Below are 25174 nucleotides of genomic sequence, written 5' to 3'. Positions count from 1 at the left end.
AGTGTGCCTAAGGAGAGTCACATGGAGAGAAAACATTCTCTCAGGCTCTCAAAGAGAGCAAACTGGTCAAGCAATGGCCATGACTCATCCACATGACACTGACAAAGGATCTGCAAACTGTGGTATAGGATTTTAGGGTAAATCCTGAAGGGACCTGACTGACCTTGGCAGATACAAAAGTTACATTTCTGGGTATATAAGTCTTGATTTCTCTTAGTCTTAACCATCCAGCAGAAAAGTATAAACATGAGGTATAAAAAGTAAAGCCATATTAATATGCTGAGCTATGAAAGGCTCAAGTCAACAACTTCTGACATTGCTGGTCCTATGGATAATCCACTACTATTATGGACTACTGGACTATATTGGATTATTTTGCTGAATTCATGCAACTACAATATTTGAATGGTAATGGAATACCCATCTCTGAGAAAACTAAACAAAATAGGGATACAAATAAGGACCATTTTGTATCTGTAAATACAAAATAGTTAGGATAGATATACAGCTACTTTCTCTTAATTTAATGAGAAGAAAGATTTGTATTAATAGTGTTTGGACAGGATATCATGTCTGCATCTTGTACTATGAATAACCATTACAAAGACAACACTATGCAATGTATTAATTATTGAAACTGTCCTACTAATTGGTTTTGAAACTCTCATTGCTATTTGTTTCTCCATAAAACTAATAAAAATAAAAATAAAAAAATAAAATTAAATGACAACAAAAAATCTTAATTTTTAGTAATAGACTATGAGTAAGGAGGAAACAAGGTCAGGTTATGCCCTATGCATTCATTGGAAACTGGCCAATCAATTGGAAAGGAAGTACATTTTCCTATTATTGCTTTAAATATTTCTGTTTAGATTTAAAAAAATGTAAATTTCACAAATATAGGGCTCAAAAGACTTCTGATAACTCTTTGTAATAAGATCTCTCCAGAGAAGTAGGATATCACCTTTACTAGGAATTTCCTCCAGTTAAATCTGTAGACATTGTATACTTTCATAAATTCATCAAACATTCTTATCAATGCATCATGAGCTTGAACCCTCTGTCTGGGAATGTTAACCTAGGTTAACGACTTAGCAGTTATGTGTACAAGTTTTATGTAAGATTCAGATTTTTAAAAAGGGCCACAAGAGTATGAATGAGTAGCTCTCTATCCTAGCTGCTTGTCTTCCTTCCTGCATTTCACAATTCATTTCACTCAGACACAAGACCAAGTGCTCACTCCTCACAAGGTAGGGGCCAGTCTCCATCTTTGTTTTCCTAGACCTACTTCAAGCTATGAATTCCCAACTGTTTGTCAGCAGTGATTCCTCTATTATTTTAAGCTCCCATGGTTTTTCCAACCACAGGTTTGCAAACTCCTTTTTTGTTTTCTTACAATCTCTTAAAGATATTTGGTTGTGCTACTTCTGACTCTCTTTTTTGCCTGATTATTGATAAAGACTCCTACAAATCACCACATTAAGCAGTATCTCCTGAAGGCTAATGGATCCATTTAACACAGACGGCTGAAAAATGAAGCTAATATTTGACATTGCGTGCAAAAGTCATTGTACAAACAACCCAGTACAAAAGTGGGTGAAGGATTTAAATAGACATTTCTTCAAAGAAGATACACATATGCTCAATGACTGCACTTGCTTAGGAAAATGCAAATAAAAACCACACTGACAAACTACTTTGTACCTATTATATTAGCCGTTATTAAAATAAATAAATAAATTGGAGACAAATCAGGACACCTTTGCAAGGCTGATAAACATGCAAAGGAATTCAACCACCTTGATAAACAGTATACTACTTCCTCAAAACATTAAATGTAGACTTAACGTATAAGCCAGCAACTTACTTCTAGCTATGTGCTCCAAATAACAGAAAGTAGAGACTCAGTTACTTACACACTCATGTTCTTTTTGTTTGTTTAATTAATTTTATTGAGAAACAAATAGCAATGAGACAGTTTCAAAACCAATTAGTAGCACAGTTTCAATAATTAATACATTGCATATTGGTGTCTTCATAGTGGTTATTCATAGTACAAGATGCTGACGATATCCTGTCCACACACTTGTTCTTACCAACCATTGCCAAACCCTATCAGCCAGTAGGTGGAAACAAGCCAAATGTCTAGCAGATAAATGAATAAGCAAAATGTGACATAAGTACCTACTGGAATCTAGTCTTAAAAAAGAAAAATTCTCACAAATGCCACAATATGGGCGAGTGTTGCAGGCCTAGAATGTCCTAGATACTGTCTTGTTGCTGGACACAATACCTGACACCCACAACTTAAGGAAGGACAGGCTTATTTTGGCTCACAGTTTATAGAGTGTTCAGTTCATATCCTATTGGCTCCAGAGTAGGATATCATGGCAGAGAGACAGTACGGAGGAGAATTACTCGTGACCTAGCAGCTGGGAGGGGGCTGGCGTGGGGAGAAAGAAATATAAAAGAAGGAAGGATAGCAATAGACCATGGCGTTTCGGGCCACGCCCCCAGTGGCTCACCTCCTCCGATCAGGCTTACTCCCCAACATCACATTGAATTCATGAATGCGCTAATCTGAAGATGAACATTACAGCCCCATAATCTAAGCGCCTCCTGAAAGCTCCACCTATGAGTGTAGGAGGCTTTGGGGGGACATCTAGCTATAAACCCAAATATAAAGTACATGAAATAAGCTAGATATAAAAGGACAAATATTGTGTGGTTTATTTATATGATATACCTAGAGGGATCAAATTCACAAATAGAAATTAGGAGAGTGGCTCAGGGACAAAAGAAAGGGAGATTAGAAAGTGACTACTGCATACAGAGTTTCAATTTGAGAGGATGAACAATTTTTGAGTAAAGATGGATAGTGGTGAGTGTACTTAATGCCACTGATTTGAATGCCTAAAAATGGTGTAAGTGATACTTTATGTTGTGTTTTACTAAGTAAGAAAGCAAAATAAAATTCTAATACTTCAATATGAATGAAACCTGAAAACATTACACTACATAAAATAAAACAAAAAATATGAGTCCACATGTTAGGTAAGTAGAACAGGTATATTGCAGAGGAAAGTAAGTGGAATAAAGGTTATCAGGGGCTGAGAGATCAGGAGTTGCTATTTAGTGGTTGCAACTTCAGCCTGGAATAATGACTGTACAGTTTTATAAATGTGCTTCATGCTACTGAATTATACACTTAAAATATTTAAAATGATAGATTTTATTTTATGTGTATATTTTATAGTTTTTAAAAAGCAGAATAAGTTCTAGAAATCTAATGTATAATACAGAGACTATAGTTAAAATAATGCATACTCAAAATTTACTAAGCAAAATCTTAAATGAAAAGTGGGGGGTTGGGGAGATAGATCAATAGAATAAGCGCTTGCCAGACAAGCGCAAGAGCCTGAGTTCAATCCTCAGTTCTGCCAAAAAAAAAAAAAAAAAAAAAAAAACTTAAAAAAAAAAGAAAAATGAGAGTGCAATTATGTGAGTTGGTATATTAATTAGCTTGACTATAGTAATTATTTCACAAGTATACATATACCACATCCTATGCCTTAAATCTGTACCATTTCATCAGTCATAATTTTTTTAAGTCATCCTAAATTATAATAGGAAAAGAGAAAAGGACAGACCTTTGAATGCCTACTAAGTATTAACAAATGAATTTCATTTTCTAACTTTAAAGATGATCTAATCAGCTAACTAAATAGTGCATTCAAATATATGTGAAGAGTGAATGTTTTTCTTGTTCAAGGTCCGCGATACAACTCAGGAACCTTGCGGTCGACTATCATTTATGAAGGAGCCAAAATCCACAAGAGGCCTGGTGCATCAAGCTATTTGCAACTTAAACATCACCTTGCCAATTTATACAAAGGTATTGTAGGATCTGCGGTGGAATTTTAAAAGCATAAATATAAAGACTCATTTTTAAAGCATTTCAAATAAGTGTAAACAAAGATACACTGAGTGCAGGCATGTATAATAAACATTTTTGATACCTTGTTAAATTTACAATTTTTCACTTATCAAGGAACAATTAGTTAAACTTATCATGCACGAAATGCACTTTATGGGCCGGGAAGATAGCTCAGTAGAATAAGTGCTTGCCTGGCAAGCGCAGAGAGTCCTGAGTTCAATTCCCACTACTGCTGAATAAATAAATAAATAAATGCACTTTAAAAATGTTGTTAATATAGATGAGACATAGAAAAATCAGTTTAAATTTTGACACTTGGAACTGATTTTAAAAGTAAAATAGTTGACTTTGTCATCATTATCAGTTTTACATGCTTTCCTGAAACCATTCTAGTGCCTTTGGCCCTCCTAAAACTTTAGGGTTCATTAGCTTCAAGTCACCCCCAGTTCACTGGTGGGTAATGTGCTGTTGAATACAGAATGAACTCATGATTTTTTTTTAGGCTAAAACAAATTTTTATTTATCTTATAATATGTCCTGTTTTAGGAGTATTAAATTAATTCTTCAAGTTTATGAAATATAATCAGTATTTAGATGTCCTCATTTTTACAAATAATAGATTTGAAACACTTGAAAGAAAAAAACTAATTTCTGACCTAGTTTATCTATAAGCATTACTTTTCAAACTCTCCCCCATTTACATATTTCCTCATGGATACTGATTACTTCAAAGAAGACCGCTGATTATTAAGTTCCTTCTTATTACTTTAATTTTTTTCCCCTCCGATCAATATCCTTTTTTGACCAGAAGCCATAATAGCACTCGGTTGGTGGCTCCCAGAGGTTACTGGAGTTGGGGAAGGAGATGAGTGTGGTTGCTAATATCTGGAGTAGATTATGTGAGAACCTCAAAGTATAAAGGACAAAATAAAAGATAGATAATAAGTAGGGAGATAGATTGTTTCATAATATAAAGAATTTTGTCAACCACACATACCCCACCATACCTGTCAAATTTAAATTGAGCTCAGTTATTCTTGTAAACCAAAGTCAGCTAACGCTCATAGCCAATACCTATTAAATGGTTAAAAAGGAAATGAAATATCTGCATTTGGTGTTTCAGAAATTCAATATAGCAATTGTTAAATCATTCTAAATGAGCATAGCCTAAGTGGACTCTGGTGATAGCAAATGCACTCTGAGGTTTGTAGACCGATTACCGGTGAGTCACCTGGGCAGAGTGGCAGATAGAATGACATCTGGAGGCCACCTGTGACATTTGCAAAGATGAGTATGCTTTGACTGGCTGTGGTGAGCTTTAGTTTGCTATAAAAGAAAGTATTTATTTTACCTTTTCTTTATAAATCCAGACATATTAGACTGTCAGTACTGATGGTCAAGATAATTTTCTAGTTAGTAACTAAAATCAAAAGAAGAAAATATCAAACATACAAATTTAAGATACTTTAGAATTTAATAGCTCTTTAATATAATGAAACCCTTACATATTACCAGTGTATTGGAGATGTTTTTCCCATATGCATCCTTATAACTTCTGACCTTTTCAACTAATATCCATAATGACTGTGATATCATGTCACTATTTCTGTAGACAAATAGAACTGGACTCATTAAATGTCAAATTTTGAGGCTGTTGGTGATGTAGCATATGGAATTATATTTGCCATGTTGCTTCTTTGTGTCCCTTGGATCTATAGACTTCCTCAGCGCTCTTTTTCTGCCTACCTTCTACAAGCTGGCAGTAGGAGAAAAAAGAGTATGCTGACTTCATGCTGCCTTTTAATGTTTGTCACAGGGTATTTTTGCTGTTTTCTTCTAAATACTCTCTATTCTTCCATCTCTCTTTTTTTCCTATCTTGCGTGGCATCTTGGGGCATCCAGGAATCAGAGTCAGATCAAGAACAAGAAGAAGAGGTAATTCTGTGATAGTGTCCCTTGTTCCTGGCTGTGTCCTCACTATAACTACTAATAAGAGACTGTAGTTAACCTGTCCTTAGAGAGGTAGACAGCTGTTCTTAGTACTCCAAGCAGCAGAACTGTACTTAATGCTCTGAGCCTCGGGTTTCTCATCTTGTATAATCATCATGTCAAAGAATCAGAAAGCTTCTCTGTGAATTTTAGCTCTTTATGCAGTGGTACATATTTCCTTGCCACCTATCAAAGGCTAAACCAGCAGTTTTCAAAGGTTAGGCTGAAGATGCCTGAATGTTTTATAATAACCCTAAGGCATTATTTGTCTTTTTAGCTCTCATACCCTGACAAGCTCTGGAGGACTTTTTTAGAGCATCTGTAATCTGTGATGACATTGTCTCTCAGACCATCAAGGGAGTGTGTGCTTAGGTAGTCTTGAGTTCCAGTATTGCTCAGCTTCAATTTGTAATACAAATATTCATTTTATCCATAGCACAAATGAATGTTCTTTGAGCTTTTCATTAAGTTTTAGGCATATAAAGTGATGCTGAGATCAAATAGTTGAGAATCAGTCAGACAAACTATTTTGAGGAATATATCATCCATCCTCCAGGCTTGTAATGGAGAGTTATGCTAAAGAGCATCTCTCATAAGCTTTGGTCCTCTGAAGAGGCCCACAGACTGTATCAATACAGATCTCTCACTCACCCTACAGGTGTGTGATGCTGTCCCACAGGTGAGAACACAGGCTTTAGAGACGCTATCTTGAATCCATAGCCATTTGAATTATATGTTTCAATATTTAAAACAAAAATGTGATCTCTCTTTTAAAGTTCTGTAAGTGCCTAAATATTGCAACAGAAATGAAATGACTCATCAGGAAACTTTCTTATTTTTGCTTATGGATCTATCACCTCCTATTACAAAAACTACTGAGACTTTGAAGCACGTATAAATATTTGGAATATACTGGTTTCTATAATGTTATTTTGATGCATTTGAAATACAAAAATGCAAAGAAAATGGTAATAAAACCTTGTACCAGCAACTTAAAAGGCCTGAGTTGAAAGGATCCCTGCACTCTTGTTTTTGTGTGCCATTTTGGTCATGCAACAGGAGGAGAGGGGTGGTTAGAGACTCCCTGTCCAGCCACATACAGTCATACACACCATTGCTGGTGGCAAGACTGACGTCACACTCTCCCTGTGCTGCAGTGTCCTGTGCTCAGTTTCCTTCCTGTGCTGTGTGACACTTGGACAGCTGTCAAAAGGAGAAGCTTCACTCCTTGAAAGAGCAATAAACTTGTTATATGTTGACAAATGAATTTTTCCATTCAATATATGACTATTTAATCCTACTTTGAGTACTTCCAGAGGTGTTCAGGGCAATAGATTCCAGTCCATACTCTTTTTAGGATTTGGGATGCTTGAATGTTATTAATGGTAATAACACTACTTTTATAGAATGCATTCCCTTGCATGTTGTTTGTTATTTTCTTCTTCTTCTCCACTAAGTTGACACTCATTAATATTGACATCACCCTTTTTCTGACCTTTTCCCTAATAATTATGTATTTCTCGGGTCAAATACAACCTAGGTCCTATTCTCCCAGGAATAACATGTTTTTCCACACGTGGTATCTAAAAAAGAGACCTTTCCCCCAAAAGTTAGAATAGAGACTCCAAGGATGGGAAAAAACCTGTAGTAAATTACTACAAAGTTCCTCTAGTGAGTGGTGCCATCCCATGTGTGTAATTATGAATAGGAACTTGTGCACATCTAGTTCCATCAGTCTAGACACTATTTGTAACCATGCAATTTATGTATGTTTTCTTTCAGATCGATATGACATCAGAAAAAAGTAAGATTTTAAATGCAATTGAGTTTGTTTGAAAGCTGGCTATAATAAAAAGAAGCATGACTTAAGATGCAAGCTAGTTGCCATTATTAACCACTATAATATTTTTATATTACCCTTATTAATCATTAATATATATTTATAAAAGCAGCTTAGCCAGTTAAATTACAAATATTCCTGATTTGTAAGCTAATTACCTGTAAAACGCAATGATTATTCATCTAAGCATTCACTTGCTTTTGACATCCCTGTTAACCCTGGTATTGCTGTTGCGCTTGTTTAGAAAGCCACCCTACCGTTTTGTCCAACTGTTAGCATAACATTGTCATCTCATTATTTTTTAAGCACTTACTGGACAGTATCACTTTTTGTATAAGGCAACAGTAACATCTGTAGAGATCTCTTTTTTTCTTTTTCTTTTTTTTAGGATGCACCTGCAAAAGTGATACTGTCTGATAGTTCTTAGCTGAAGCTAACCCCACCCTTCATCCCTCCCTTGCACTTCTTTCTTACTGCGGTGAAGTATAACCAAAATCTTCAGGTTGAGATCTAATAGCCTTCTATGAAAGCTTTCTGAAAAGAGGAAAAACAAAAACAAAACAAAGAAACACCTAGGAGCCAAGAATGCAAAATTTAAATCCTCCTGAAGTTACTAATTTTAAATGATGAGGCAAAAATCCCAAACCTGATGAAATACAGAGAAAATTGGTCCTTGCAGACCTGGAAAGACCTATTTTGGAATTCTTTTTGGGTTTGTGGTATTTGACTGACATCTTAATTTGCTGGCCTGTGTCCATTGACTCTGGCTCCTTATATGTAAACTCAGGTTGAACTTTAAAGCTTTCTTTCTTATGCCCCAAATGGGTTAGAAAAAGAAATTCTAATTTTTAATGTAATGGAATGTACTGTATTTTGGGTGATATTCCCAAAAGAAGAAAATTCACAGCCATGTTTAACATGGCTGCTTGGCCCTATATACTGACCTGCAAGCTTTTTCTTTGAAGTCCTAATACAGTGCAATCCCTTAACACATAATTGGAATGGTTTTAACTGAAGCTTACCCTCATGTGAAATCATTATTCAGGTCTAAGGTCTATGAAAAGCTGAACAAATGTTCACTGCCTTATCTAACTGAACAAATCTGTATTGATATTATAAATTATTTTAATATAGTTTATAAATGCAAAGTCACATACTCAGCAAATACATATTGTGAGAGAAGGCCCTTTTGTTTTAATGACATTATGAATGTCTTCCTTAATTTCTCTTTTTAAAAGTGATTTTGTTTTTTTCTATCCTTCATCTTTAGATATGTTTTCTTAAATGGTCTTTGCTTTGTTCTTGTCACATGACCTAGTAAAAAATAAAAAATTTTCTATATTTCTGACTCAGCTGTTAAAAACAAAAAGCAAAAAACATTGCTGTATTGCTATAAAGCCGTGGGCTTTCCTGAATCATTCCTAGTTGTGAATGTTTGACACATTTCAAATCTAGACTTATGTTTGGCTTTGTTTTCAAGAGGATCATTAGATAATGTTTATGTATATATAAAAAAATCTCCAAAGAAAGGCTTTTTTGAAGGCCCTCTTTCTTAAAAACTTTTTGAGTAAATCTTAAAGGTCTGGTTGAATTTTCCTGTGGCAATGAATGGTTTCAGGTTCCTACAACCTGCACCTCAAAGGCACTATAGTTAGCATCTTCTACAAGGATGTAGAGAGAAATAGATGCACTTCACCACAGTAATGTTTTACATATCCGTTCTAATTTCTCATCATCCTCCTGCCCATGCTTTTCCGCAAGGCTACCTCTCCCAACAGTTTTACTCCACCTTTGCTTTGCATGGAAATAACTTGGCTTACATAAACTGTGCGTGTGTCCCGTGTGACTGTCTCAGACTTGGATTGCCATGCCTCACATTTAACTCTGGACTCACATGTATGTTGGATCACAAGTGTTTCCGTTGTTTTCCTTTCCTTTCCTCTCTTTCCCTCCTTGGTCCATCTGTTCCATGCCCATACAAGGAGGTTGCTCCAAGGAAAGGACTGTGCCTGTCCACAGCACAAGACTATATGTTCCATTGTTAGGTGTGCCTTTCCCTTGGATGAAATGCCAGTTTGCAGCTGATTCAGAGATGTTTTCTGGCATCATTGCATATCAGCAGAACAAAACATACTGAATTCCAGATTTATGTGTTTAGGAATGTGTATACACCATTGAGCATTATTCTGAGTTTGCTATTACTGGCTTTCTCCCAGAGGAAACCAACTTTCTGCGATCTCTAGTGCTTTTTCCTTATTCTTTTCCCCATAATTTTTTGGTTTCTTTCCAACATTGATCTGTGACATCTGAACAATCTTGAGATACCTGTGTGTAATTTCACTGTGTTCTTCCTTTGTGATGGTTTTTCATGTGTGTCTTGATTATTTGTGATAGCTTTGTTGTATGTGTGGATGTGCTACAAGTGAGAAAAATTAAGCAAGTTATTTCCTGCTCATTTTTCCTTTTCAGTTTTTTTCTGTTAGCCTTGCTTTGCTCTTGTGCTCCAAGGCCTTGTGGATCCACCATTCCCAGCCCATTCTGTTGCCCCTCCTACCACGGCAGGAAAAGACGTTGTGTCCTTGCAGTCCTGATTACATTTGCCAATATCGTTTTTGATTTCCATTTTACTTTCAATGTTTTTCATTCATATCAAAGATGATGAGACAGAATCTACAGAAACATCTGTCCTGAAAAGTCACCTCGTTAATGAAGTTCCTGTCCTAGCAAGTCCGGACTTGCTCTCTGAAGTTTCTGAGATGAAACAAGACTTGATCAAAATGACCGCCATCTTGACCACAGATGTGTCTGATAAGGCAGGTTCCCTGAAAGTGAAGGAGCTGGTGAAGGTCGCTGAGGAAGAACCAGGAGAGCCCTTTGAGATTGTTGAAAGAGTTAAAGAGGACTTAGAGAAAGTGAATGAGATCCTGAGAAGTGGAACATGCACAAGAGATGAAGGCAGCCAGCAGCGCTCTCAGGAGGAGCAAGAAGTAGAGGAGGAGGAGTGGGTTCTTGTTAGTGAGGAGGAAATAGAGGAGGCTAAGCAGAAAGCACCTTTAGAAATCTCTGAATATCCATGCATAGAAGTTAGACTAGAGAAGGACAGCAAAGTCAAAGCAAAGAAAGACTCCACTGGACTTGTGAAATTTCTGGCTGAAGACCTAAATGCATATGTGTCTCCCCATGAAGAGAAGACTGGGGAGGCTAGCAAGCCTCAGGCTACTGGCAGGAGCTCCAGCAAGGAGGGGAAGGCTGCAGCCCCAGAGGAAAAACTCACCACTCAGAAGCAGAACAAACCAAGCCTGGGCATAAAGAAGCCAGTGAGGAGAAAGTTAAAGGAAAAGCAGAAACAGAAAGAGGAAGGTTTACCAGGGAGTGAAGAAAAAGCAGAACTTAAAAAAGATAGTTCTGAAGAGTCATTAGAGGAAGATACGGGTCTGGCCCCTGTTCCTCTTTCCACTGCCAAGGCCACCTCTCCTCTCATAGAAGAGACACCCATTGGCTCCATAAAGGACAAAGTGAAGGCCCTGCAGAAGCGAGTGGAAGATGAGCAGAAAGGCCGAAGCAAGTTGCCTATCAGAGTCAAAGGCAAAGAGGATGTGCCCAAAAAGGCCACTCCCAGGACACATACCATGGTGTCCCCCTCACTGAAATCAGACAGGCATGCTCCCACATCACCATCCTCTAAAACAGAAAGACACTCATCCCTTTCCTCCTCCGCAAAAACAGAAAGGCACACTCCAGTGTCACCATCAAGTAAAGAGAAACATTCACCTGTATCACCCTCTGCGAAAACTGAAAGACATTCACCTGTGTCAGCAGCAGGTAAATCTGAGAAACACTCACCTTTATCACCCTCAACCAAAACTGAAAGACACTCCCCTGTGTCATCTACAAAATCAGAACGACACCTTCCTGTCTCACCTTCAGGCAAAACTGACAAACGCCCCCCTGTGTCACCTTCTGGGAGAACGGAGAAACATCCTCCAGTGTCACCTGGGAGGACAGAAAAACGCTTGCCTGTTTCACCCTCTGGAAGAACAGAGAAGCATCCACCCTCTGGGAAAAATGACAAGCACTTGCCTGTGTCTCCATCTGGGAAAATGGAGAAGCAACCACCTGTGTCCCCCACTTCCAAAACAGAGAGAATTGAGGAAACTATGTCTGTCCGGGAGTTGATGAAAGCTTTCCAATCTGGTCAGGACCCATCAAAACATAAAACTGGACTCTTTGAGCACAAATCAGCAAAACAAAAGCAAACACAAGAAAAAGGTAAAGCCCGAGGAGAAAAAGAAAAGGGGCAGATAGCAAGTCAGAGAGAAATTCAGAGAACAGAGAGTCAGACCATCAAACGAGGTCAGAGATTCATAGTGACAGGGCTTTCAGAATCCAGAAGAAGTATTCGTTCCTCCTCCATAGGACTTAGGAGAGAAGAGGCAGTTGGAGAAAAGGAGAAAACTCCCAACCACAAAACCCCAGAGCCTGCTCAGCCATTGCGTGAAGAAGAAAGCCAGGGAGAGAGAGAGATCCCTAAGGAAAAGGTGACTGATGAACAGGGAGAAATGGACTTGCAGATCAGCCCAGACAGGAAAACTTCCACGGACTTTTCTGATGTCATTAAGCAAGAGTTAGAAGACAATGACAAATACCAACAGTTCTGCCTGAGTGAAGAGACTGAGAAGGCACAGGTTCACCTAGACCAAGTCCTCACCAGCCCATTCAATACAGCCTTCCCACTAGATTACATGAAGGATGAGTTTCTCCCTGCTCTGTCTCTACAGAGCGGTGCTTTGGCTGGTAGCTCTGAAAGCCTGAAGCAGGAAGGGATAGCAGCTTCACCATGTGGAAGCCTGATGGAAGGGACTCCGCAGATTAGTTCAGAAGAAAGCTATAAGCATGAGGGTCTGGCAGAGACTCCTGAGACCAGCCCAGAGAGCCTTTCTTTCTCACCAAAAAAAAGTGAGGACCAAATTGAGGAAATAAAGGAAACTGCCAGGTTAGAAACACCTCCAGAAATTCATTCAGAAAAAGAACATCCCACAACCAAAGACCTCACGGATGGCTCTGAAGATCAAGGTGCTCTGGTCCCTGAGGGCTCTGAGCCCTCTGCTGAGGCTTTTCAGAAGGAGGCCACCCTAGACCCTTCTAGAGACATATGTCCCAAACAAACAGACAATTGTCCTGTCAGCCCTAGTGTGCCACTAGCAGAAAAAACCCCGAGGACACTGGCAAAGGAAGTGTACTCTGACAGAAGTTCAGCTCCCCAGACACAAGCTGATAGTGAAACTCAGGAATCCACAGCCTCCTCAGATGAGGCAAAGCCCTCACTCCCATCTGAAACTTCTGTAAAGTCAGACCCAGAAAGTGAATCCAAGCCCCAAGCAGTCATCAGGAGTCCCCAGGGTTTAGAGCTTGCACTCCCTAGCAGAGATAGTGAGGTCCTCAGCCCCATGGCTGATGAGTCACTAGCAGTAAGCCACAAAGACTCTTTGGAAGCCAGCCCTGTGCTAGAAGATAACTCCTCACACAAAACTCCTGACTCTCTGGAACCAAGTCCCCTGAAAGAATCTCCTTGCCGGGACTCTCTTGAAAACAGCCCTGTTGAACCAAAGATGAAGGCAGGAGTTCTACCAAGTCACTTTCCTCTTCCTGCCACAGTAGCCAAAACAGAACTCATTACAGAAGTGGCCTCCATGCGGTCCCGGCTACTGCGAGATCCTGATGGCAGTGCTGAGGATGATAGTCTTGAGCAGACATCACTGATGGAGAGCTCAGGGAAGAGCCCCCTTTCCCCTGACACCCCCAGCTCTGAAGAAGTCAGCTATGAGGTCACACCCAAAGCGACAGATGCATGTACCCCCAAACCAGCTGTGATTCACGAATGTGCAGAGGAGGATGACTCTGAAAATGGGGAGAAAAAGAGGTTCACCCCTGAGGAAGAGATGTTCAAAATGGTAACCAAAATTAAAACGTTTGATGAACTTGAACAAGAAGCAAAGCAGAAAAGGGACTACAAGAAAGAGGCCAAGCAAGAGGAGTCTTTGTCATCCTCTGATCCAGGTGCTGACTGCTCAGTGGATGCGGATGAACTGAACCACATGAAGAGTGTGGAGAGTGAAAGTGATGTCCCTGTGTTGGTGACTTCTGAAAGTAGAAAGGCTTCTTCCTCCTCAGAAAGTGAACCTGAACTGACTCAGCTGAAGAAAGGTGCTGACTCGGGCCTCTTACCAGAACCAGTTATTCGAGTGCAGCCTCCTTCTCCACTTCCATCTAGCATAGACTCCAGTTCCAGCTCTGAAGAAGTACACTTTCACCCTATTGTTTCTAAACAGTATACTTTCAAGATGAATGAAGATACTCAGGGAGAGACAGGTAACTCAGAAGATGGAAAAGCCAGTGAGCCCGGTTCAGAGGAAGACACTCATCCTCTTTCCACTGATGAACCAGATAGGTCTTACGATGATCTAAGCAAAGACAACAGTCAATTAAAAGTCTGTGATGGCCATGGGTGTGAGGCTGTGAGTCCTAGCAGCTTGGCCACTCCCATCTCTTCTGGTCTCCAGAAGTTGGATGGTGATGATGTTGGTGAGCAACTCATCAACCATAAAGAATCATCAGCTCCTCAAGATACTCATGAAGGTGATACAGAAGGAGAAGAACTGGATGTTTCTGGAGTGGAATCCCTACAAGTAGATTGCCCCAGAGAAAGCCCTTCTTCATTGTCCTCTTTCCCTCATTGTCCAGGATCTGAAGAAAAGGAATTAGATAATGACAGATCTTCTGTATCTCCCACTACAAAAATGGAGGAAACCAACAATGACCCAACTTTGGAGAGCTTAGCAAAGGATTGCTCTACTGAAGATTCATATATTATGACTGAAACAGACAGGTTACCCATGGACATGACACAGTCAGACCTAGTGGAGACTGATGAAATCTGTGAGCCTCATATCACAAGCCCTTATGAAAACGTTCCTTCTCAACCTTTTTTCTCTAGTGAAGAAAGCGAAACCCAAATAGATGCTAGTCATACCGTAAGTCTTCACTCTTCTAAAGTGCATTCTGTTACCATCACATCCTCTGTAGCAGAGGTAGCCGTGACAAGCTCCTCTAGTGGAACTGTTTCAAGCAAAGAATCTAATTCTGACAGCGAGAACCTTCGAGTAGAATCCAAACCAGAAAGTGCAGTGTGGGAAATGCAGTCAGACAGCTCCTCCTCCTTTCCCCAGCCCACTACGGCAAATACACCAGCAGTCATTGGGGAACAAATAAGCAAAGTCATCATCACAAAAACTGATGTGGACTCAGATTCCTGGAGTGAAATTCGTGAAGATGATGAAGCCTTTGAGGCTCGGGTAAAAGAGGAAGAGCAGAAGATATTTGGCTTGATGGTAGACAGACAATCACAGGGTACCACCCCTGACACTACTCCTGCTAGGACCCCAACAGAAGAGGGGACCCCAACAAGTGAGCAAAATCCATTTCTCTTTCAGGAAGGAAAACTATTTGAGATGACCCGAAGTGGTGCCATTGATATGACCAAAAGGTCCTACGCAGATGAAAGCTTTCACTTTTTCCAAGTTGGTCAGGAATCCAGGGAAGAGACTTTATCTGAAGACCTGAAAGAGGAGACCCCAGGGGCTGAACCACAGTCGGAGACGACAGCTGAGTCACTAGCACATTCAGAATCAAAAGAAATGGTGGATGATGAAGCAGAATTACTTCCAGATGACCTAAGTGAAGATACAGAGGAAATACTCACTTCAGATACTCATGTTGATGCCCAAATGGAGATTTCAGCTTCTCCTGAAATGGCTACACAAGAGGCTACTGCTACAGGGGCTGAGGACCTTCCTATGCAAATGACTAACACACCTTCCCTTTCTAGTAGAAAGCAGGTACCTTGCCCTGACTCCCCTGAACCAGTTATGCAAGTTCAGTTAGACTTTTCCACGGTCACCAGGTCTATATATTCAGAGCGTGATGAGGAGTCTCCTGATTCTTCCCCTGAGGAAGAGAAATCAGTGATTGAAATCCCTACTGCACCCATGGAGAATGTGCCTTCTACTGAAAGCAAATCCAAAATCCTTGTAAGAACTATCCCCACTTCATCCACTACCCATTCATCTATAGAGGATGAGTGTGCATTTTCTGAAGATTTTCCATCCAGTCTGGATGAAGAAAGTAAGGAAGAGGATGCAAAACCAAAGTCTAAAAGCCCCATCAAAGCATCCATCCAAAGAGTTGAAGAGCAGCTTTTACTTCTAGACTCATCTCTCCGTAGGACAAGGGCACCTCAGGGACAGGGTGTGACAAGCAGAGCTCCAGACAGTAGAAGTAAATCTGAATCTGATGCTAGTCCTTTGGACTCCAAGATCAAATGCCCAGGGAAAGCCAGAAGTTACATTGAGACAGAGGCAGAGAGCAGAGAGAGGGCAGTGGAACTAGAGTCAGAATCAGAGGAAGGGGACACAAGACCAAAGATATTTGCATCCCAATTAATAGTTAAGAGCAGAAGCGCCACATCTTCCTGCAAGGGGGTCATGAGTCCCACAAAAGAAAGTAAGGAGCATTTCTTTGACCTCTACAGAAACTCCATAGAATTCTTTGAGGAAATTAGTGATGAGGCTTCTAAGCTAGTGGACAGACTTACACAGTCAGAGAGGGAACAGGAATTAGCTTCAGATGATGAAAGTAGTAGTGCCCTGGAAGTTTCAGTTATTGAAAATCTGCCACCTGTTGAGACTGAGCACTCAGTTCCTGAGGACATCTTTGACACAAGGCCCATTTGGGATGAGTCCATTGAGACTCTGATTGAACGCATCCCTGATGAAAATGGCCATGACCATGCTGAAGGTATTTGCCAGCCACTGGGATTCCCTGTGATCCGCATGTCATAAATTTGATATAGTTTTTTTTTTTTGTATGTCTGTTTTATTTGGTGATTTGTGTCTCATTTCCTTTATGCTTTCTGTAGTGGTTAATGTGTTTGTGTAAGCCCTTTGTGTTTTGTGCTTTCTCTGTATACTCTTGTCTATGAAAACAATCTCAAGATTGAGTAATGAGAATGCTTATGGAAAACATAAACATATGCAGGCGAGGATGACCTTGCCTTTCTTTAGCTGCTGCACGTAAGGCCATGCAAGCTTTGAGTTTTGTTGTTCTGAAGTCCAAGGCTTAGTCTCAAATGAAGCACTTTTGCTCTTTTGCACATGATATATGGGGTTTTTGTTTCACATGATGAGGACTCATTGCTTTTTCTTCTTATCTTTGCACACTTGGAAATAATTTGTACTTACATTTTTGTAATTATTAGGAAGCCATTTGCGCAAGATTTCTCATATCCTCAAATTCCAATTGTTGTGGATCTGTTTTTGATTCAGAAAGGTTGGATTTCAGATTCCACTGGTAAACACTTTAAGCAAACAATCATAAGGTAAAAATATGCTTTTTGTTTACATGGTAGATGAATTGAGAATGTACTGCAATTAGATTCAGCAGACAACAAAAACTCAAACTTTGCACAATTTAAGTTGACTGAAGGAATGATGACTCTAAACTGTAAAGAAGAAAACCATAGATGGCTTTGGGACACGGCCTCTAGTCTTCCAGTATCTCTACAATGAAGACTATTAGTCTTAAATTTAGGTTATAAAAAATTTCATGATTCCAAGCTCTATATCCATGAGTTAAAAGTGAATGGAGGGCTGGGGAGATAGCTCAGTAAAATAAGCACTTGGCTGGCTGACAAGAGCAAGATCCTGAGTTCAATCCCTGGTACCACAAAAAGAAAAAAAAAAAAAAAAAGAATGGAAAAATTTATAGCATGTGAGAAAAATACAACATAGTATTTATGGTATACTGCTAATAATACTATTTTACCTAGTGATAAATAGGCAGAATCTTTGCCCAAATGGTAAAGAGTATATGCATACCCATACAACATACATATACAAACATGTGTGCTGTTATTGTCTCTTCTTCTAAGATCATCAGAAATAAGGTACATGCTATTTCTGGACACATTAGTCCAGAAATAGGTCCATAAGTCCAGGATAGTCTGTTCAGATATGATTAAGATCTTTTGTGAGTTTTTGTTGTGATTTTTTTTCTGGCATAACCTAGAAATGATCCATACCTCCACAGACAACAGTAGGAGGGCCTAACCAATTACTCCACTGATTTGTACCATTTATGGTGTTTCATGAACAAGATGAATGTCTTCTCATGAGCCTTATTCTCTCAGATAATGTTAAAGTCCTAAGATGACTAGAAGTCTGTAATTTATAGAACTGTATCCTCTAAGTAGTCTTTATTAGAGAGATATGGAAGGAGATGGTTTTCATGAGTCATATTAGATTATTCCTCATTCTACCCTGGAAGTCAGGCAAATGCACAATTTGATATTATCTAACCTGTAACAGCTAATACGTGCTACTATCAAATATTTGGACAAGTGGCTCTATTCTTTGAATGATCAGTACTGTGGTTCCTCTCCTGCCATAGACAACCTTTGGCCATTCTGTTTTTGACCTTCTGTAGATCCACAGGATGAGCAGGAACGGATCGAGGAAAGGTTGGCTTATATTGCTGATCACCTGGGCTTCAGCTGGACAGGTAAGATGCATGCGAACCAGTTTTTCCACAAAATCTGCTTTGTTTAAACAATATAGATGCATCAGCTAAGGATCATTAGCAATTTAAAGAATTTCTTCCCCCTCCCTTTGTTTGAGGAAAAACTACATGGAGTAGTAAAAAGAAAGATAAATTATGAAGTAGAAGATCCAGGCTCTATATTAGCGACTAGTGGAACCTGAGCAAGCTCAGAGGAGGACAGGGAGAAATTGTCATCATCTCTGAAATTTAGAATAACCTTAGATTTGAAGATTTTTAAGACTATACCAACCTTCATCATCCCTCTTTGGCAGTTATAGACACCTCCATTTGGCAGAGATTATTGTGTTATAAACCAGTGTAAGACATAATTTACATAACGTATCAATGGAAATTTAACCAGGGGCTACTGCTTTTAACCTCTTTAAATCATAAAAACATTGTTTTGGGTGAATATTGAATGTCAAACACATTTCACTAACTTTTTGAAAATTGAGACTGTTTAAAGATAATATATGTTCAGTAATTTACAAGGGGAAAGTAAATTATAAAATCAATATGGTTTATTTACAAATTATGACTTGTAGATTTAAACTCTGCCTTTTCATCTACTTGTAATTTAGCATACTAAAGCAAAATTATCATCTACTTTTCTTTATTTTGTTCTTCCTTTTTATTTCTTTCTTCTCATTGTAAGTCTGGGACCTGGTATCTTTTTATATCACTTATATCTACTTTATTCAGATGAACAGTATAAAGTTAATATTCTTTTAATACCTTAAAGATTTGAACAGCAGTACACGTTACCTTCAAAGATAATTGATGACTTAAAATAAAAGGAAGGCAGAGTCTGTTTTCTTAATCATTCTAAAATTTTAAAATAGTGGTCAGATTTATTTATTTGAAGGGTTTACAGGAAGATTATAATCTACTATTTAAAAGTAAGCAAAATTTATTTACTAATATTCCTTGTAGATATCATAGTCACACAGACATATGTATTTCATTCTTTTAAATGATTATTGAATTCTATTTTATTTAATTTTATCAATAGTCTTTGTAAATAGATTTTAGACTATTTCCTAGTAATGGCAATAAAATATCTTAATGCATTGTTATATGTTTGTGAATACATTTATAGGATATATTCTTAGAAGCAGAACTCTTTTTGTTTTTGTTTTTTTTTTTTTTTTTTTGGTGGAACTGGGGATTGAACTCAGGCCCTTGCCCTTGCCAGGGAAGCGCTTATTCTACTGAGCCATCTCCCCGGCCCCTAGAAGCAGAACTCTTAAGGCACAAATATTTTTAATTTTAGAAGATATTGTGAACCCAGATGTGGTGGCACATGCTTGTAATGCTAGCACTTGGGAGGCTGAAGCAGGAGGACTGCCCTGAGCTTAAGACCAGCTAGGGCTACTGTTTTACTTTTTTTCCCCCATTGCTTTGACAAAATACCTGGCCCTCCAAGTTAGATGGAAAAAGATTTTTTGAGTTCTTAGTTTGTGGAGGTTTCTGTGCAGAATCAGCTGACTCCAAGGCAGCGTGGTATCCCAGAGGAGAGGGGTATCCTAAAGGAGAAACAGTTCCCAGGGCAGAAGACAGCAAAATCAACAACTGAACCTTAACAGTGCCTTTCTGCCCCTTTTATACTCTAAGCTGTTGGGGTTAGGGCAGTGCCAAACCAATCAATAAACTGATCACACACACTTCATCTCAGCATCATACACTCTAGACTCAGCCACTTCTGAAAAGCCCCCCAACAACTGCATGAGGCTTTGGGGGACACCTAGACACAAACCATAATGGCTACCCAGTGAGTTCAAGGCTAGCCTATTCTAGCAAGCAAGGCCCTGTCTTGAAAAAACAACAAAAAAGGCTATTGTCAAATTGACAGTTGAAGTTGCCTCTTTTACACACACACACACACACACACACACACACACACACACACACACACAATGTATAAGTATCCACAGAGATTGTTAATAGTAGAATTTAAAAGAAAATATTGCTTTTTCCCCAGGTCAATTAAGGCATCCCAGAGCTTTTATTCATGTGACATCAAATTGAAGAAAGGGATTTATCCTGCCATCAAACTATACCTACAACCAATATTTATCCAAAACCCAGAAACAGGGTTTATAGTATTTAGAGTATCATGCACAGTGATCAAAAGTGGGAAGTAGTGCATTCCTTCTGTTTTCAGTCATTTATTTTCCACTATATTAGTAAGAACTTAAGCAAATATTTATGGTATTTTGGAATCAGGTGGACCGAGCTAAGCATGTTTTATCATCATAGCTTCACATTTGCTGTTTCTATTATAGCAGTAATCAATCCTACCCCCAGTTTTAAGAGAAAGGTTCAGTGATCAATCCTATACTTAGTAGTAAGTGAAAGATCCGTAATTCGTATGAGAAGAATAAAGAGATGTATGAGTGACTTCTGATGTGTGGAAATAAAAGAGCTCAAACATAGCAATGCATATAGCAATGCAAGAACACTTATGAAATCACAGACAAGGTGTAAAGACTCAACTCTTTGAAGGCAACATGCTTACGAGTAGTATTTTCTTTTTTAGAGTTAGCAAGAGAACTGGATTTCACTGAGGAGCAAATTCATCAAATTCGAGTCGAGAACCCCAACTCCCTTCAAGACCAGAGCCATGCTCTATTGAAGTACTGGCTGGAAAGGGATGGGAAACACGCCACAGGTGGGTGCAGAACTCTGAGCGGAAGGTATTACACTAAAGGGAAAATCTGTTATCTTGTTCAAACAGCCCCATTCTTGTAAATTAGATGAAAATATAAACTAAAAAAATGCCATCAATTGGAAGTGCTCCCATCATTGAGTGAGAACAAGATGTTGCTAGATTTCTAGAATAAACATGTGTGCAAAGTCTTGCACCATATGCCTATGGACAGCGTTAGTCATTGGGAAACAATGGCAGCACTAGATACCAATGGGAACATTGTTCAGGTCTTTAATTTTTCTTCATAATAGTTAATGGACATTTATGCCATTTCTTTTTCCCCCCTTTTTTATTACTAGGAAAGAACACTGAGCTATATCCCAACCCTTCTTATTTTGAGACGGGGTCTTGCTAAATTATTAAATTTCCCAGGCTGGGCTCAAATTTGTGATCCTCATGACTTAACCTCCCAGAGTACTGGGATTACAAGCATGCACCATCATGGCCAGCTTTGCCATTGATATATTGGTAGTGCTGTACCCTCAGTTCCTATTTTCTTTACTCCTAAATATCTTAAGTGGCAGAAAAATATCAAGTAGATTGTCAGTGTATGTGATATTCTGACCACATGGGATATACTAGGCAATGAGATGACCAGAGCTGCTGCTTGTCCCTCTGCTGGTCTTGAATTCCCCACCTCCTGCAGCATCACCCCAGAGAGCCACCTTGAGACCTCTATACTTATTCTTTCTCTCTGTATTTTATTTAGTAGCAGTGTCACATTTAGCAAATATAAGCAGAAGAAGGGCACATAGTTAAATTTAAATTACAGATAAGCAACCTATACTTCTTAGCAAAAATATGTGCCATACAATATTTGGTATGTACTTATACGAAAAAAGTATTGCTTTTTTAAGGCTGAAATTCACATTTTACTGGATGTCCTATATGTATCTGGCACCTCTACTTTTAGGGCTTGTGCCCACTCTGTACCATTTTTTATTCTTGTCACTGTGTATTTTTGGCTTCTCTTAGTAAACACCCTTAGTGAGACTTTGGCTGCTTCCTGTTAGCTATCACAAATTTAGCTCAGTAGCTGAATGAAAGATTTCACGAAAGAGGATTTCTCAGCTATAACCAGTGCTCTGTCCCTAATGCCTCAGATACCAGCCTCATCGAATGTCTCACCAAGATCAACCGAATGGACATTGTCCACCTCATGGAGACCAGCACAGAGCCAGTTCAGGAGCGCATCAGCCACAGCTATGCAGAAATCGAGCAGACCATTACACTGGACCACAGTGAAGGTCATCTCTCTCTCTCTCTCTCTCTCTCTCTCTCTCTCTCTCTCTCTCTCTCTCTCCCCCTCTGTGTGTGTGTGTGTGTGTGTGTGTGTGTGTGTGTGTACCTGAGCTTGGAGTTCATTTGGAGATGGACCAACCATCTGTTTTTAGAAGGTAGATGGTGCCCTTTGGTGATCATAATTTGTTTGCTTGCTACCACACTTTCCTGCCTGTCTTGTAGCTGTCCCTACTGCTCGTCCCTGTTATTTCACCATCAGCATGAGTGACTCACCCATTTCCTTTTTTTCAATTCCTCAGTGGTGCTTATGACACTTGCGAGGTTTATTCTGTGTGAGTCACTGACTTCTGCACTCACCGCTAGCGCTGTCTCGTTGCAATCGCTACACTACTTCCTGCAGGACACTAATTGGAGGATTACCCTTTCTCTTACTTTTCCAACAATTCTTCAGGCTTTCTGTATTCTCCAGCCTCTCCTTTTCAGTATGAAAGGTTTTTTCACAGATTCCCATTGTGTGCTCACTCTCTCTCATCTCTATTTAACATCTTTTCTCCTTCCTTCAAAATACCAACATTTCTCTATTCCTGTTCATTTCCAGCTTCATATTTCTTAGAATTATGAGCAAATGCCCATGTTTTTCTACAAAATCTCCTGAGATGAGTGTGTCTCAGGACCTACACTCTGCCTTCCTTCTGTTACAGTGGATTGAATGTCCTTGCTTTGCCAAAGCCATCATTTCTTTTGTCCTGGATTTCATCCTCTTTCACCAATCAAGGACCTCACTCCCGCAAGTATCCTACAACTGCAGCAGGCTCAGTAGTGCTTTAATAAGTTCCTGGCAAAATAGCTCCTTCCATTCTCTATTCCCCAAGATTCTGTTCTGCTTTCCTATTCATTTTGTAGGAAGCTACTTCAGAAGAGTAGCTTGGGTTTCCTGTCTGTATGTCTTATCTTTCTGTTCACTCCAGACCGATCTCTGTAATTTACTCCAGTCTGTGTTGTTGGCAACTGTTTCCTTGTTACCAAAATCAAGGGGTGAGGTTTTAAATGTTCAGATTACTCAAAACACTTGCAGAAATAATCCCATCTTCTTAAATGTTTTATTTCTTTACTCCTACACACCCTCTCATTTCCTTTTGGTTCTGCTTTCTTCGTCTCTTTTCAGTGGCATCTTACTTCTTGTAGGTCTAAGTGACAGTGCATATTAGTGTGCAGCAGAAGCGCTGCAGCTCTAGTCCATGTCCCTCCCTCTCTCTAGGCACAGAAGCTGGGCCTCTTTGCCCTTCCCTTAACTCTGCTGCATCCTCATGCCTCGGTCCCTTCTGACCTGCAACTTTCTTCCCTTAGATCCATCGAACATTTTTCTCCCAATTTCTTCAAGTTACTACTCAGATATCACCTCTTAAGCCTTTCTAGATGGTTTATCTGAAATACTAGCCTGGTTGCCTTTTCTCCCAACCATTATCATAAACACACATCTATGGAAACAGAAGTTGAGTAAAGAGAAAAGTTTTTCTCCCTTGTTCATTGTTATCTATCCAGCATCTAAACAGCACCTACCACATAGTTGGTGCTTAATGCGTATCTGTTGAGGAAATAAATAAGGAGTGAATGTCGTTCACTTCTCTACTAAAATCCTTTATGATACCTTCTTGCCCTGGATACAGTTAGATTTCTTAGCCTGGCATATGAAACTCTATATGAAAAGTTCATTGATTACAAAGTTTTGTGGTAAGGATTGAACAAATTAATACTGACAAGGCACATGGTAGCTATTCAGAATTTGTTCAGTGTTTATTATTATTCTTGATCTCCCTTGTATGTGATACCATGGCCATCAAAGGGGGTACCTAATTATCTTTAGCTCTCCTGAAACATTGCATCCCCTGCAGTTCCTTTATTTTTATTTTTTAACTTTGTGTGTGTGTGTGTGTGTGTGTGTGTGTGTGGAACCAGGGATTGGACTCGGGCCCTTGTGCTTGCTAGGGAAGTGCTTATTCCACTGAGCCATCTCCCTGGCCCCCTGCAGTTCCTTTCTAAATTCCTTAATACTAAGGATGGTGTCCCATGTCCACTCCTAGGTGCCTGAGGCCCCATCCCCTGTATTTGAACTGACTCCTATTCTGGGGACCAGCATCCTGAAGGGATGTTTGGTATCTTCACATTTCTAACCCATGGACCCATCTCAGGACTTGGCAAAGGACAGCTGCTTACTAAACATGCACATGACATAGGTGAGCTTCCATTAAAAACTCAGTTGAGGTCACTGTCCTCCCACAGGGTTCTCAATACTTCCGGAGGAGCTCTGCACCTCACAGCACAAGCAGCAGCGAGAGGAGCAAGCTGTTTCCAAAGAGCCCGAGGCTGCCGATCATCCTCCCATCGTCTCTGAGGAAGATATTTCTGTGGGTTACTCCACTTTCCAGGATTGTGTCCCCAAAACTGAGGGAGACAGCTCTGCAGCAGTTCTACCTGCCCAGATGCACCAAGAGCAAGCTCAACAAGATTTCTCAGGAAAAGCGCAGGACCTGCCTGATGACCAGCAGGAATACTTGTGAGTTCCAAATGTGGTTTCCAGGAAGCAGCCCAGAGGGCCTGGCATACACTGGCAGGGCCAGTTTTATTTATTTTTATTTTTATTTTTATGTATTTGGTACAGGGTCTACAGGGTCCCACTATGTAGATCAGACTTACAGTGATTCTCCTGTTTTCAGCCTCCCAAGCATTGGGATTACAGGTGCACGCCACCATGCCCAGTCTCAACAGCCATCTCCGTGCACCACAGGAGTGGGGATGGAACCAG

General features: G+C 39.6%; 1 protein-coding gene across 35 annotated transcripts in view; it reads left to right on the top strand.

The window, feature by feature from the left end:
- Nucleotides 1-25174, top strand: part of Ank2 (ankyrin 2) — a 370586-nt gene that overhangs the window by 329812 nt on the left and 15600 nt on the right. For 31 of the 35 annotated variants that reach the window (XM_023710116.1, XM_023710124.1, XM_023710125.1 and 28 more), the window contains 7 exons: nt 3773-3895; nt 5840-5872; nt 7709-7730; nt 18306-18380; nt 20959-21090; nt 22233-22376; nt 24652-24925. In XM_023710116.1, the coding sequence (XP_023565884.1) occupies nt 3773-3895; nt 5840-5872; nt 7709-7730; nt 18306-18380; nt 20959-21090; nt 22233-22376; nt 24652-24925 (803 nt within the window). Of the gene's footprint in view, nt 1-3772; nt 3896-5839; nt 5873-7708; nt 7731-10421; nt 16620-18305; nt 18381-20958; nt 21091-22232; nt 22377-24651; nt 24926-25174 lie in introns of all 35 variants that reach the window. The other 4 variants (XM_004626671.2, XM_023710092.1, XM_023710106.1 and 1 more) reach the window with 2 other exon arrangements.

This window comes from Octodon degus, unplaced genomic scaffold (assembly GCF_000260255.1).
Source record: "Octodon degus isolate 3935 unplaced genomic scaffold, OctDeg1.0 scaffold00016, whole genome shotgun sequence".
NCBI classification, from domain to species: Eukaryota; Metazoa; Chordata; class Mammalia; order Rodentia; family Octodontidae; genus Octodon; species Octodon degus.
The sequence above is the reverse complement of the archived record's forward strand: the minus strand, read 5'-3'. Positions and strand labels throughout refer to the sequence as shown.